Below are 15,002 nucleotides of genomic sequence, written 5' to 3'. Positions count from 1 at the left end.
AGGGAGACCGCCCCCAAAAGAAATGTCAAGGCTCGATTGGTGGAGACTTGGAGAGTAGAGAAAGGAGCGTATCAGTGGTGAAGAGGGTAGATACTTCCGCTGGGATTGCCCAATCGCAGAGGTGGAGCAGTTTCCATAAGAGCTTGAGCCCCAGAGTTCTGCGTTCTTTCCGAATCAAGTACGAGGTCGTAAGGTTTGTTTTTCGTTTTTCCGTACGTCACGGTCAAGGGAGGAACCGGGCCCAGAGCGGGTTGGGGAAGTGGCCCAAACCTGCCAACCTAGACCCCGGGTCCAGCCTCCGCCTGAAACCCATCTTGGTCCTCAGCATTCTACACGTTTCTGCCCCCAGTTCCGTCGGGAAGTCGCAATCTCCAGATCTGTTTCCCTGTATAGGTAAGGCTGGGCTGGGCCTGGTTTCCCAAATTCAGTTCCGAGCCTGTGATGAATTGCTTTAATTTCTGACACCTCGCATGAAAACTGCACGCGCAGTCTGATTATTTTGCAAGACTGAGGCTTTAGGGTGCGCCTTCTTGATGGAAGGGCCTGGGGGGTGAAAACAGGTCTTGCCAGAAATGGCAGGATTGGGCATCTGTCTGCATTTGGGCGCTTTCTGACTTTCAGGACTGTCGGTGATCCGGCTGGAGACCTTGAGGTAAATCAGCATCAGTCTAGGGGCCTTGGTGCCCTGACTCGGATCCCTGGATTCAAGGTAGATCATGGGCCTTGCCCAGCTGCGCGTGGAGACCTCTGGCTTCTCCCTCTCTCTGCCTTTCTTCTTTTTTAAGGCGTCCCTCTTTGGCGGGAAGCTGGGATTTTGCACCATTTGGGGAAAGGATTTCTTGAACCTCATTACTAAACTGCTCCCGCAACATTGCGAAATCCAGTGCTATGTCGGGTAGAATTCACAGGACTCTTCAGGTTTTATTTTTGTTACCAAGAAAGCAGGGTGAATGACTTTGGACTCTTCTGTTGCTTAGTCTCCTATCTCGCCATCTACCGACACTCCTTTGCCCTCGTGCCACCTTCCAGTGCGCCCAACTCCAGTAATCCCACTCTGTGCAGCTCCTGTAATCACGAGACGTGGGGAATCAGAGAACCCTCCCGTTTTTCTAGACAGTCTTCTCTTAGCTACATTCCAACTCTTAAGGGGGAAACAGAGCCTTTTCTACTCTACAAGTACCTGTACTTCTCCGGATTCCCTTGGCCAATCCCAAACCCTTCTTCCCTATGCTCTTCTGTACTCAACGATACCCCAGGTTGAAAGTGCTGGTCCTGCTGGAGTAAGCCATAGTGGAACTTCCTATCGCCCAGGACCAGGGAAAATACGCCCACTTAGGGAAGTGGCATATGGCAAAGGCACAATCAAGAGTACATGCGCCCTTCTTCTTAACCGATTTAGCCCAATGCAAACAAAGACTGGGCCAATTTTCTGAAGACCCTAGTAGGTTCACGGGGGATTTCAGGCCCTAACCCTGGCCCTTGATTTAACTTGGAAGGACGTCCAAATGATCTTACCTACCTGCTGTACCCATGAGGAGAAGCAGAGGATATGGGCAGCAGCACAGGTGTACGCCGACCAGTTTGCCAGGGACCAGCCCAACATTTATGTCCCAAATCATAAGCCCATTTGGGATTATAATTGCCTGGGGGGGGAAAGGCCAGGAATCACGAGGTCCAGTGCCTATTAGAAGGAACGAGAAAGTGCATTTGGAAGCCAGTCAATTATGAAAAGGTCAAGGAAGTGACCCAAGAGGAAGAAGAAAGCCCTGTTCTCTTTCAGGGACAGCTTGTGGAGGCTTTTTAGAAAATTTGCTAACAGATCTCTCTGCTCCCAGGGTTCAGTCCCTGCTGCCCCTGATATTAGGCAAAAACTCCAAAAGTTAGGCCCACAAACTCCTAGAGGTGGCCTTTGGAATATTTTATAATGGAGATCAAACTGAGGAAGAGGATAGAACTCAACATGGAAAAAGGCACGCCGAGGCTGACGCTAAACTGATAGCTGTTGCTGTCAGCCGTGCCTTGCAACCTCAGGGCAACCCAAAGGGGGCAGGAAGGTTCAACCATCAGTCCGGAGGCAAGACCAAGGGGGGATGCTTCAAATGCAAGTCACCTGACCATTGGGCCCATGAGTACCAGAAGAAGCTCCCGGGCCTTGCCCAGTCTGCAAACAGACCAGTCATTGGAGATGGGACTGCCCTTGGTCCCCAAGGGGAATGGGGGCTCCTGCTCCTGAGATGGCCATGCTGGATAACTGAAGCAGCCCAGGGATTCTGGCGGTTCCCCCCATCCCCACAAGATGTCTATCTCCTTTGAGGAGCCCCTGGTGGCAGGTAAGATCAATTTTTTAAATTGATACAGAAGCTACTTGCTCTGCCCTGATTTCTCACGCTGGGCCTCTTTCCTCTAAAAACTGCAGTGACTGGTGTCAATGGAAAGCCTCGTACCCTTCACTTCTCTGGGGCTCTCACTGGCCATTTTGAACATGCCTTTTTAGTTGAGTATCCTACCCCACTACTAGGGAGAGATCTTCTGGGCTCCCTCAAGGCGATACTGTTAGGAGGCCCCGAGCAGAGCAGCCCCTTATCTTAACCCTGGCTAAGGCAGATCAACACAGGAGCAAGGGCTTGTTCCCAGCGATATTCTACAAGCAGTGAACCTTGCAGCAAACTGGACAAAGGAGTCCCTGGGAGGGCTATAAATGCCCAACCTGCAGAAACTAGCCTTAAGCCAGAAGCTGCTTACCCTAAGCAGAGACTAGTACCCCATTAGGTTAGGCAAAAAAGGGGTTACAACCCCTCATACATAAATTTTTAAAACATAGCCTCTTGGTTCCCTGTCAGTCTCAATGCAATACTCCTATTTTGTCAGTTAAGCCTAATGGGGGGATATAGGGTGGTGCAAGACCTCAGCAGTAAAAGAGGCAGTGGTTCCTATACTCCCCCTTGTGGCCAATTCTTATAATATATTAGCCCAAGACCTTGTAAATGCTAAATGGTTTACTGTGCTCAACCTCAAGGATGCCTTCTTTTACATCCCAGTTCATCCCTCTCAATATTTGTTTGCCTTCGAGTGGACTAACCCCCACACTGGCCAGATGCAACAATACACCTGGACAACACTACCACGGGTTTGGGGGCAGCTCACAGTGTTTGCCCAGGCCCTGGGAAAGGAACCAAGGGAAATAGGCCTAAAAGGGGCTATGCTACAGCATGCAGATGATATATTAATATGTAGCCCCACCGTGGAGGCTCAAGTGAGAACATCATTGAAGTTCTTAATTTCCTTGAGGTCCAGGGTTACAGGATCTCGCAGAAAAAGGCACAAATCTCATGCAACAAGTTAAATACATGGGACACATTATAAACCCTGGAAGTAGACAGCTGTCGCAAGATAGAAAACGAGTATGTTAGGCCTAAGTGCCCCAAAGACGTTTCTTTGTACCTTTTTACAAAGGTAAAAAGGCAGGGTTTTGCTGACTCTTGATCCCAGGGTTTGGGCTAATGTCTAAGCTCCTGTATGAAGCCATTAAAAGCCCAGATACCGAACCATTACTTCGGGCTGAGGAACACAGGAAAAGGCTTTTAGTAGTATCAAACAGGTCCTCATTAAAGCTCCTGCTCTGGGTCTCCTCAGTTTTAAAAAGCCATTCATTTTGTAAGAAGTCCTAACCCCCTAAAAGCTCTGGGCGACCTAAAAGAAACTAGAAGTTCCTCGGCCAATAGGTTATTTTTCCACACAACTAGATGGTGTGCCCTGAGGTTGGCCTGGCTGCTTTCGGCCAGCAGCTGCCACCACTTTTATCAGTGGAAGAAGCTAACAAGCTTACCTTGGACGGCCACTGGAAGTCCAGACCCCCGCCCCCCAACATCAAGTACAAAGGTTTCTAGAGATCAAAGGCCACCACTGGCTAACTGGAGGCCACTGTACTAAGTACCAGGGTTTACTTGACTCCCCAGAGGTAACCCTCAAAACTCCCAACACTGAGAAAAACGGAACCCTCTTAACACTGTTGGTGGGAATGTAAATTGGTGCAGCCACTATGGAAAACAGTATGGAGGTTCCTAAAACTACAGTTGCCATAGGATCCTGCAATCCCACTCCTGGACATATACCCAGACAAAACTATAATTTGAAAAGATACATGCACCCCAGTGTTCACTGCAGCACTATTTGCAACAGCCAAGACGTGGAAACAACCTAAATGTCCAGTAGAGTAGTGGATAAAGATGTAGATATATACAATGGAATACTACTCAGCCATTAAAAAGAATGAAATAATGCCATTTGCAGCAACATGGATGGACCTAGAAATACTAAGCGGAGTAAGTTAGACATACCATATGATTTATTTGTGGAATCCAAACTATACAAAGGAACATCTGTGAAAAACAGGCTCAGAGAAAAGACTTGTGGTGGCTTGGGGGAGGGAAGGACTAGGAGTTTGGGGTTAGATGCAAACTAATATATAGGATAGATAAACAGGGTACTGTATAGCACAAGAAACTATTCAGTATCTTGTAATAAACCATAACGGAAAAGATGGAAAAGTATATACATATAAGTAAATCACTTTGCTGTACACCAGAAACTAACAACATTGTAAATCAACTGTACGTCAATAAAATTAACTTGCTACACCCTCAACCCAACTATACTGATGCCTGCTGAAATCCCAAAGGTAATACATTCATACCTTGACCAGGTTTATCCCTATAGGCCTGATAGGACAGATCAAGACATTGACAATCCTGAGGAAGAATGGTTTACTGATGGCAGTTCATTAAGGACGGGCTCAGGAGGGTAGAGCATCATAGAGGTGAAAACTTTTGCTGCCCATGGCAGCCCAGAAGGCCGAACTCTAACCCAAACCTTAATCCTAGGGGAAGGAAAAATTGTAAACATACTCTAAATAAGCCTACCTAGTTCTACATGCCAATGGAGCCATATGGAAAGAGGACTTGAATGCAAAATATTCCCCTGTAAAGTATGGGGCTGAGATCTCACAGAGGCAGCTCAAAAACCAAGCAAATCAAGTAACAGTCATTCACTGCCATGGACACCAAAAGGGAATCTCACAAATTATCAAAGGGAACAATAGGGCAGATGGAGAAGCAGAGAAAGTCCTGATACAACAAATGACAATCCCATCCCTTACCCCTTACAACGTGCCCAGGTACTACTGAGGAAACCTGGGCGCAAGAAAAAGGGTGAACTAAGGGAACAGAAGGCTGGTGATGCATCAAAAATTGCTTTTTCTGACCAATGGAAAATCAAAGGGCTACGTGATTTTTCTCCATCTGGGGAAGGATACTGTGTACAGTGGTTTTCTGGCTTTTCACGAGAAAATGACTCCCAGATATTAAAGGGTTAACTTGAGCCTGTGCCCTGTGCCACCCATAAATAAGGAGGGCATCTCAAACCCCGCCCCCCTTTTGTTAGCCCAGTCCAGCAACGTGGGCCTTAGCCAGGAGAGGACTGCCAAATGGATTTCACTCAGAAGGCCTCTTTCCAGGGCTTCAAATATTAGTCTTTGTGGGTAGTTTTACTGGATGGGTGGAGGCCTTTCCCACTAGGAGAGAAAAGGCAACTGAAGTGGCTAGAGCACTTCTGAAGGAAATTATCCCTAGGTTTGGGTTGCCCTGACACCTCCAGATTGACAATGGACCCTCAATTCATAGCAAAGGTTACCCAAAAGACCCTAGGAAATAGATACTACCTTTATTTGTCCTGCAGACCTCAGTCCTCAGGAAAGGTGGAACAGACCGGTCATACCCTAAAGAAAACCTTGGGTAAGCTCTTAGCAGGAAATATCAGAACCTGGTAATAGCAGGTGGTGCCACCTGCTGCCAGCGGGGCAGCCCCTAAAATAACTAGGTTGAGCCCCTTTGAAATGACATGGTAGGCTGTTCCTCACCCTGGACATGGTAACCAGCTGAGAAAGCTAGGCACACCTTAAATACATTATTAACCTGGGCCAGGTCGGAAGGGGGCTATTCAAGAATGGAAACAGTTCAGCTCTCCCCAGATAACAGCCCCAGTTACTCCAGTGTAAACCCTGGGTACTGGGTGCTCTTAAAGACCTGGAAAAATGAGTCCCCTGGTGACCAGCTACTCCCAAAGCAAAACAGTCTTTTAGCAAGTTTTGGTAAGCACCCCTACAGTGGTTAAACTTAATGGAGTCACTAGTTGGGTTCATCTACCCAGAATTAAACCTGTTTCCACTGATCTGTTACAGGAACCTGAAGACCCACATCCCAGCTATTCCTGTGAACCTGCCCAAGACCTCAAATACCTCTTCAAGAAGGTGATCCCCAAGCCAGTGACAACTGCATTGATAAGTAAACTCTCACTTTGACATTAATTTATTTCGGGCTCTCTGGGTAACAAAAGCAAGATAAGTGACGGTAGGCTGGGAGCCCGTATTTGTTACTGGGCTCTTGTTTACTGCAGGATTTCTTTCAACACTACTTGCATTCTGGTTGCTTCCTAAATTAGAACTCTGATGTCATTATGAAGTTATTAGTCACCCCAACTTTTCTCCCCCTCCTTTGGGGATTCATGTCAGGGGAGTGAGGATCCAACGCAATAGTAAATCTCAAGAATTATTGTTCAGGGAGAGAATCTGTCTCAGTGCTGGGTTCTAACATCCCAATCCTCAAAGCGACGCCTATAAGCTTAAAGAACTAAGCTACACATCCAGTAATGATGACCTTGAACTTACTCTGGCTGAAGGTCCTGCAACCCCTGCTCCCCTCAGTCCACATCCAGCCCTTGGCACAGCTTCCATGCCTGGACCTGACCCCTCTCGTTAGTGTATCCAGCACACAAAGCTCACCCCATCAAAGCATATTTGTCTTCCACTCTGTCATGAAGGTAACTCATCTTGCTGCCCATGCCAGAAGCCTGGACTAAATTCTGCAATGCACCAGCAGTTGACATCACCGCCATTACCCCTAATTTTAATTGCGAAGATCAAACAGTTAACGCCACCCATTGGTTCCTCCAAGATCAGCTGACTGGTGGGATGTGTCTCCTGGACAGGCCTGGCGCCAAGCGTCTAACACATATCTTCCCTGCGTGTAGTACATGTTTTTTGCCTCTCCCAAAGCCTTCGAAAAGACTCACACACCCTTATTCAGTGGTGGGATCCTTTCTTCCAACTGTACTGGAACCCCCCCCTTGGGCAGACTCTACTGAAGTGGTTTAATTCCACAACAGTATGTCAGGCATGTGCCCCTCCCAGACATCTATTCCTTTGTGGTCCAGGTGCAAACTGACTGTCCTCTTCAAAAAACCCCAATTCCTCTTTCCCTTTCCTGGGATTAGCTGTGGCCTTTCCTTGTATAGACAGTGCTTTGTTTACAGGACAATGTAACACTAGGCCAACTGAGTAACCAAACAAACCCAGGTATTGCCATCTATAACATCACCCACCTCTGGGGCAAAAGGGCAATTGGTCTCCTTTCGGCAGAAAATGGAGCTGCCATTGGTTTGGTGGCCCCTTGGGGAAGCTTTGTTTATTGTGAAGTGGTGCTCCACAGTCTTTCAGATGCCCTGTCCTGAGTGAATCCACAGGGAATGCACTCACCAGACTCTCATTGTCTCTAAGTTCCTTGGCTAGTAAAGTGATGGCTAATAGACTGGCCTTAGACTTCCTCCTAGCCAAACAAGGAGGAGTATGTGCAGTTATCAAGACATGTTGCACCTACATCAATAACTCTGGGCTAGTAGAAGAGGACGTCAAGAAAATGTGACCACGCCAAATGGCTTCATTCCTTCAGACAGGGTAACCCAAGCGCTGACCTAGACTGCAATTAAGGAGATGTTACCAAGTGAAACCTGGTTCTTGCCCCCTGCTTGGACCTCTAGTTGCCATAATCCTTTTACTGAACTTTGGCCCCTGCCTTTTTAATCTGCTTGTTAAGTTTGCTTCCAGGTTGCAACAGTTCCACATCAAGATGATGGTGATGTAGGGATTCCAGCCATTCCCTGAATAGATCGTACTGGAATAGCAGAAGTCACCCTGGGGCCCCTGGACAAAACAGGGCAAGAGTTCCGTGGCCCCAATTAGGTAGGGTCCATGAGCCCAGTGCCAGCCTGAAGAAGCTACAGAAGACAGACCTCCGCCCCTCATCCTCCCAATAAAGAGTTCTTGGGGTCCTCGTCACTTGGGAGATTTGAGGTAAGAGATAGGTGGCTGAGCAGCTGCAACCATTTCTCCTGCTGACACTTCAAGATAAGGTAGTAGCAGGAGCTTCGGGCCCTGACTGGGTGGAAGACAAAGTAACTACAGTTTCCTCATTCTTGTGGGTCAAGGGGATTTTCCAGCCCAACACATCTGTTTCACAGTCTTGGTCTCTTCTGGATTCTTGGTCTCGTTGGATTCTGTTCTCAAAGACATCTATAAGTCTCTGAAGTGCTTAGCAATAAAGCAAAGGTGGTGAGTTGATTGGAGCACACGTGTCTTTATTTTCATGCCTGTTTGCACCCCAGAGGACTCCATGGGATGACTGGGTCATCTCTGGGCAGTCTCGGTTAGGGGCAGAGCATGAAAATGGAAGTTCGCGCCAGTGACTTGCCACCTATTTGGACAGCCTTCTCTGTTTTTACCTGTAAGGATAGGTTTTCTTTTGTGCCTTTGCCTTGGGGTGGGTGGTGAACTCTTAATTCCTGTAATTCCTCACTAACAGTCCCTGAGCATTGCTTTTTTTCAATGGACAAGGTAGGCACTCCAGAAAACACAACTTTATTCACTAGGACTGGAAACAAAAACTCTCAATCAAAACACTTCAAGATTTTAGTACAAGGTGGAGTGCCCTGCCCATCCCCCTGGCTTGACCTTGCCAAGCCCAGGCCCTGTATCAGCCTGCTGAGATGGTGCCCTGGTCAGCAGGCGAGGGCTGGCAGTCCTGGTTTGCCTGACATTTCTGTGGCTTCCCACATGCTATTCACTGCATTACAAAGCCACAGCCTTGGCATCCTCCAGGGTAATATGAAAGACCCTGTTGATGTTTGAACCAGGGCCTCCTGGTGGGTGGGCTGGTAGCAGGCAGCTCTGGTCCTTGATATGATTCGTGGTGAAGCCCTCTGCCCCAGGTGTGGGCAGGAATCCTGCCTGGGCAGGATGTGCAGCTGCAGACATGACTTTCTAGGTGTTCAGGCACTGTACACGGGGCACGGGCACCGTGGTCCGGAGGACCAGGTGCCTGCCAGTCTATACGTTGTTGGGTAGCCCTCCTGTGAAGAAGTTGGTTGCTCTTCTGTGAAGGCCTTGGGGGCACAGCCCTCAGCAGCAGGTGAAGGAGGGCTGCGGACCCTCTGGCTTCCTGAAGCCTGTTTGTTGGGGCTGAGGCTCTGGATGGCTGCCCAGACGACAGAAGGGCAAGGCTCAGCCTGGGATTCCTAGAAACAGACACCCTGGGACTGGCTGCTGGGTGGTGAAGTCAGGGGTGTGTAGACTCTATCCAGTCTTCCAGGAGAACACCCTGGTGGCCATCCCCAGCCAGGTTCAGGGTTTGCAGCAGGAGGCCCCCCGGCCCTCCCTCTTGATATAGTCGTGCAGCTGAAAGCGAGGCTCACTGGGAGCTTTCATGCAGCGCTGCTTCAACTCCCTGTGGGGCAGGGATGACCATGGAATAGGGTGGCCTGTACCCCCAACAAGGGGATTCAGACGCTGGGTCTGGGGGTCTTCCTGATAACTGCCAGGACTTACTTTGCTATGGCCATGAAAGCCAAGTCCACATTGAGGCCCATCTTGGCGCTGGTCTCCATGAACGGCAGCCCGTACTCCTGCAAACAGCCGTTGGCAACCTGGTGGGGACAGCTCAGGCCCTGCAGCCCCAGGGGCACTCTGGCTGCCCACCCAACCGCAGCTCACCTTGGCCAGCTTCTCCCCATCCTCCCTTTTCACCACACGCTCCTGGGCAGAGTCCACCTGGCACAGCAGTCTTGGTGAGAGTTGGCCCCAGCTCACTCCTCTACCTCCCTCCACCCTCTGTAGAGCCAGGGTAGATGAGACAGGCTGGGGTGCCCACCTTGTTCCCCAGCAGCATAAGTACCACGTCATGCTGGGCGTACTCCTGGATCTCTGTCAGCCAGGCCTGTGGGGGGAGAGCTGAGGACAGGCTGGAGGCTGGAGCTCCTGGCACCCCTTGGCCCCCTCCAGGACACACCCCACAGAGTGCCTGTCAGTGTCTGGCTAACAGGAGGGCCCCTGAACTAGTGCTCCCCATGTGCTGTGCAGGGGCGATCCAACAGGTACCTTATCTAAGGAGTTGGGCTGGTGGACTAGAAGGTCACCCCAGCCCCCTTCAGCTCATTCTCAACCTGAACCACTGTACTTAGGCCATTAGGAGCCCAGAGGGGCAGTCTTTTCCTCTCCACACTGTCAGTAGGGACCTCAACTCTCTGGGATCCTGATGCCATCTGTGCCTGAGGGAGGCTGGGGATGGGGTCAGGCCCCATCTCGGCCTGTCTCCACCACCAGGAAGGAAGCCACTGACCTGGATGCTGTTGAAGGAGGCCTTGTTGGTGACGTCATAGAGCAGCAGCAGTGCTGGGGGCAGAGGGCCAGTGAGGACACCTGCAGAGCCCACAGCGGCTCCCCATCACCCTCACCCTCATGCATCGCACCCTTCACACTTCTGCCCACTCACACCCAGGGTGCTCTACTCCAAGCAGAAGCCTCGGGAGTGTGGCCCCGACTTCCTGGAGCTAGGGTACGGTGCCCATGAGCTCACCATGAGCGTCTCGGTAGTAGGCATGGGTGACACTGCGGAACCTTTCCTGGCCAGCCGTGTCCCAGATCTGCAGCAAGGGCATAGTGTAGCTGTCAGGGCTGCCCAGTCCTTCCCAGGTGCCCCCTGCCCTCAATTCCCCCTCCCCCAGTCACCTCTCACCTGCAGCTTCACCTTCATGCCATCCACATCCAGAACTTTGTTCTGAAACACAACCAGCCAGCTCCAAGGAGGGCCCAGGGCCGAGTGCACCATCTTAGGCAGCAGCTAGACCGGTGCCACCCTCCGGTGGGGGATGGGGGGGAAGGGGGTGGATAGGGTGGGGGAGGCAGGCGGTGCCAGGCCAGGACTGAGCCTGGGACTGAGGGGACCCCGGTGTGTCCCTAATTCATTATCCCTGGCCTCAGCTGGCTCTGCCTCCAGGGCCCACCTGGTTCTTGACTACCTCACTGCCCTCTACCTACAGGTAACGCTTCCCCTTGAATCCAAGTCCTGGTGTCCACCCAGCTCTCCCCCATACCTCCTACATCTCCTGCTGCTGAGCCCCTCCTGGTGACCTGTGCACAGAGGGTGCTCAGGCCGCCCCCGCTTAGCTGGCTGTCCTGATGGACTGGAAGGTTGCCGCCCTCCATGGCTAGCTGTGTCCATTCTGGGCCGGGTGGTTTTTCCTCTGCCCCTCCTGGAGGCCTGACACACAGCCCCACCAGCTCCCCTGCCCTGCAGGGCCCCCGGTCGCCACCCACCCCAGTCACTCACTGAGTCCTGCACCCAGCCCCTCCCCTCTCCTTTACCGCACCTGCCCTCCTCTGCCTGGTGCCCAGCCCCGGTGGCTTCCCTGAGCCTACTTGCCGGTTCAGCTTCACACTGCACGCCTGCCCCCTGCACTCTGCTCCTAGGTCTCAAGGCCCTGCTCCAGCCCCCTCTCCCAGGCCACCAGCACTTCTCACAGCTCTGCACACACTGCTCCTTTTGCTTAGAGCCACTTGCACGACTTAATTTGAAGTCGTGTGACCCCAGGCTCATTACTAACACTGTGCCTCAGTTTCCCCATCCACAAATGGGGGTAGCCAGGGTGCTCATCACTTGGCTGCCCCGATTACTTTATGAGCTACTGTATGCAAAGCACTGAGAAACGAGTCTGGCCTGGTACGAGCTAAAGTGTTTGTTGTTATTTGAAAGCCTCTCTTCCTGCTCCGAGGGCAGCTGCCTGAGGATAGGGCCCTATGCAGTAAGCACAGAGCCCAGAACTTGGCCTGGTACACAGTGGGTGCTCATTATGTGCTTGCTTGCTGGCTGATGATGCTCCCTAGCCAGGCCCTCCCAGTTCAGGACAAGGGCAGGGAGTGGCTCAACCCCGGTTCCTATCTGCTGGGGTGGGGACAGGAGCTGCTAACCACCAGCTGAGGCCCCAGGCAGCAGAAACAGCACCACCTCCCTCTTCACCCAGCGCCTGCTGTCAGGGTGCTTCTGGGTCTCCAGGGAACTGGGTGCAGCCATCTGTCCCGCTGCAGGGAGGCTGGGGAGGACATCCCGCCTTCCCTGGCACCCTGAACAGGGGTGTGAACCACACAGCCTCACCACCTGCCCCAGAGCCAAGAGGGAGGTGAGAAGGGGGGAGGTGAGGCCAGAACAGGGAGAGGACTGGGCCTAAACCTCCCCCTTCTGTCACCTCAACCCTTACTTCATCCCAGAGGACCTGAGGGGCTCTGCCCCCACAGATAGGGTAGAGAATGGCTCCCCAGACTGGACGGAGCCCCCCATTCCCAGTCCCCAGAAGGAGCCTCCCTGCCAGCCTTCTGCTGACTGGGTCTAATGAAAGGGTGAGAAAAATGCAAATTTGGGATTTGCTGAGAACACATCACCTCAGCACGTGGAATTTAGACTGATGCCTGAGCTCTGCATGCCTAAGGCTGTGGCCCCCATCATTCCCCTGTGACCCCAAAGGCTGCTTGGGGTGCTGGAGGGCACTTGGGGAGCCAAGAGTCGAGGGACATACCCCAGAAGGACCCCAGGACATAGCCCTCTAGCAGGGGGTGAGGTGGTGAGGGGGCTCCGCCAGGGAAAGCATCCAGGTGGGAGCATTTCCCATAAGCCTCCTCACCCAAGGGCAGGGACTTCTCCCTGGTTCTGAGACTGGGTGTGTGCTTCAATGCCTCAGCCATCTGTCTGGTATGGCCTGGGCAGGCCACCTGGCACTTCAGGGCCCCTCTGTACAGTGGGGCAGCGATGCTGGCCTCCTGAGTGGACACGGGTCTTGAGTTCCCATGGGGACACCAGCATCCACCGCCCCCAGTGCACAAGATACAGCCCCCAGGGTCGTGCCAGCCCCAGGCACAGGGGTACCATCTCTGCTTCGATTGTATACAGCCAACACTTCTCTCCAGGACCTTGAGATGTCGGGAGGCAGGCAGCTTGGTGGTTAAGGCATCTCACCTCAACCACCTTGACCGTGGGAGCCAGGTGGTCCAGCCAGGAGCTCCACCTCATGAGCCTGTCGGTGCCACAGGGATAATGGAGAACCGGAGAACCAGCTGCCCAGGGGTGTTTCGAGCACCTATTAGCTGGTGTTGGGGGCCCAGGGCATCGGCTGGGCCCAGTCAGTGCTCGGGACATCAGCCTCCACTCTTACCCTGAAGTCGATGCCCACAGTGGAGATGAAGGTCCCTGCCAGGAAAGCGCCATCCTTAAAGCGCACGAGTAAACAGGTCTTCCCCACGCCCGAGTCTCCCACCAGCATGACCTGGGGCACAAAGAAAGAGCAGAGGGGACCTGGGTGCTGGCCCACCCGGAGGGGTGTCTGGTCTTCTCTGAGCTGGCCTGGTCAGATGGGCTGTGGGTGAGGGTCAGGAGTGGAGGGAGGTATCCTAAGTCTGCAGGTTCAGCAGGGCCTGGGGGAGACACAGAGCCTGGACTTCCATCTTCCACCTCTAGAAGGTTCTGTCCCCTCTCCTGAACATTGGCCTGTCTCCATCAGTGGGGAGTGGGAGTAGCTGCCTTCATCCAGGGGCTGCTACCTGGACACCATGCTTGGTCTGGAAGGGGAGCATTTGGGGCTTAGTGGGGAGCAGAACCTGAGGGTTGACCGCTGGGAGGCCTGGGTGGGGGGCCTCTGTGCCAGGGGGCTTCTTCCAATCCCAGCAAGGCTCTAGAGGAATTTGCCAAGTGAAGGTCAGATTTTGACATGAGGAGAGGCTCAGACCACGTCTGTGGACAGGGAGGGGCAGTCAGGCCTCCCTCTCCTCCCCTCCCCCAGCCTGTTGCCAAAGGCTCCAAAACCCAAAGATGGGCCTGCCACCCCCGCCCCCACAATTCACAAGCTTCTGCCTTGGCCCGAAGGAGGCCCCAGCATTCCCCACCAAACTGGCAAACCTCTTCTTAGTCTCGCCTCCTAAAGAGAAGAGACCAAAAGACCCTGGGGGTGAGAGAAGGCAGCATGTGGGAAATGATGGGCGTGGGTGGGGGCAGAAGCATAAGGGAACAGGGAGAGGACACCCGCCAGGCTCTTACTTCCGCAGGACCCCTTGTCCGGCCATGCCAGCTAGGTGGGGAGGGGGAGGGGGCAGGCCCTGTCATATATTGGGTATCCCAAACCCGGGTTTGACAGCTGTGTGTGTGTGTGTGTGTGTGTGTGATGCACCGCGCCAGCCATGCCAACTGCAGCTGCGGGGTGCCGCTCGAGCCAGCTCCTCGCCAAAGGTCTGCAGGGCCCTGCACCCTCCCCACTCGGCTCCGACCGGACGCCACCTGCTGCGCTCGCATGGGGCTGGGGGTGCCCGGCTCACCTTGAAGGCGACGTCGTAGAAGTCGCCGCCGCCGCCAAACGAAGACCGGCCAGGCTGCGGGGGCCTGTTGGGAGGTGCCTCGGGGCCAGGGCGCGCAGTCCCGGGGCGCACGGGCTGGGACCCGTGGGTGGCGGGCAGTGCGGAGGTAGCGGGCGCGCTACCCCCCTTGCTCTTGGGGGTCTTTTTCCGGGACATGGCAGGCGGGCTGGCGGGCGCTCAGTACGCTCCCGCTGCAGCCGCCGCGCCCCGGGACACCCTGCTCCCCGCGCCCTCGGAGCCAGACCCAGACCCTAAGCCGAAACTGTCCCGCGGCGTCTGCAACTACCTCCCCGGCGCCCAGCTCCGCGCTGCCCCGCCTCCGCCGCCCCCGCCTCCCCGCAGCCCCGCAGCCACTCAGGCCCGGCCTCCCGCCGCCGCTACCAATGGCCGCTCTCGGGCGGGGCCATGCAAATGAGATGGCCTCCCCGGGGGCGGGGTCAGGAGG

General features: G+C 53.4%; 1 protein-coding gene, 1 long non-coding RNA gene and 1 other non-coding gene across 4 annotated transcripts; 2 read left to right on the top strand and 1 right to left on the bottom strand.

Moving 5' to 3' along the window:
- Positions 1-181: 181 nt before the first annotated feature.
- Positions 182-8,449, top strand: LOC132505271 (uncharacterized). 2 transcript variants are annotated; one of them, XR_009535338.1, is made up of 4 exons: positions 182-393; positions 622-652; positions 786-2,330; positions 6,236-8,449. It is a non-coding gene; the product is annotated as an uncharacterized LOC132505271 (long non-coding RNA). The 2 variants fall into 2 exon arrangements; XR_009535337.1 differs by lacking the exon at positions 622-652.
- Positions 434-516, top strand: LOC132506619 (small nucleolar RNA SNORD60). The gene has a single exon (XR_009535929.1). It is a non-coding gene; the product is annotated as a small nucleolar RNA SNORD60 (small nucleolar RNA).
- A 289-nt stretch (positions 8,450-8,738) lies between the features above and the next one.
- Positions 8,739-14,713, bottom strand: RAB26 (RAB26, member RAS oncogene family). Its single transcript, XM_060123182.1, has 9 exons — positions 14,519-14,713; positions 13,366-13,476; positions 10,899-10,940; positions 10,740-10,806; positions 10,503-10,555; positions 10,035-10,100; positions 9,878-9,934; positions 9,713-9,789; positions 8,739-9,611 (listed from the first exon to the last, which is right to left on the bottom strand). The coding sequence occupies exons 1-9, from the start codon at positions 14,711-14,713 to the stop codon at positions 9,509-9,511; spliced, it is 771 nt and encodes a 256-aa protein (XP_059979165.1). The 3' UTR covers positions 8,739-9,508.
- Positions 14,714-15,002: the final 289 nt, after the last annotated feature.

Source organism: Lagenorhynchus albirostris, chromosome 15, assembly GCF_949774975.1.
Source record: "Lagenorhynchus albirostris chromosome 15, mLagAlb1.1, whole genome shotgun sequence".
Lineage (NCBI taxonomy): Eukaryota > Metazoa > Chordata > Mammalia > Artiodactyla > Delphinidae > Lagenorhynchus > Lagenorhynchus albirostris.
Note: the sequence above shows the minus strand (reverse complement) of the source record. Positions and strands in the feature narration are given on the sequence as shown.

Coding starts and splice junctions, on each gene's coding strand:
- RAB26 (XM_060123182.1), bottom strand. CDS start 14,713: ATGTCCCGGAAAAAGACCCCCAAGAGCAAGGGGGGTAGCGCGCCCGCT. Junction 10,941..13,365: donor CTGTGGGCATCGACTTCAGG/GTAAGAGTGGAG, acceptor GTTGTGTTTCAG/AACAAAGTTCTGGATGTGGA. Junction 10,101..10,502: donor CCTCCTTCAACAGCATCCAG/GTCAGTGGCTTC, acceptor CTCCCCCCACAG/GCCTGGCTGACAGAGATCCA.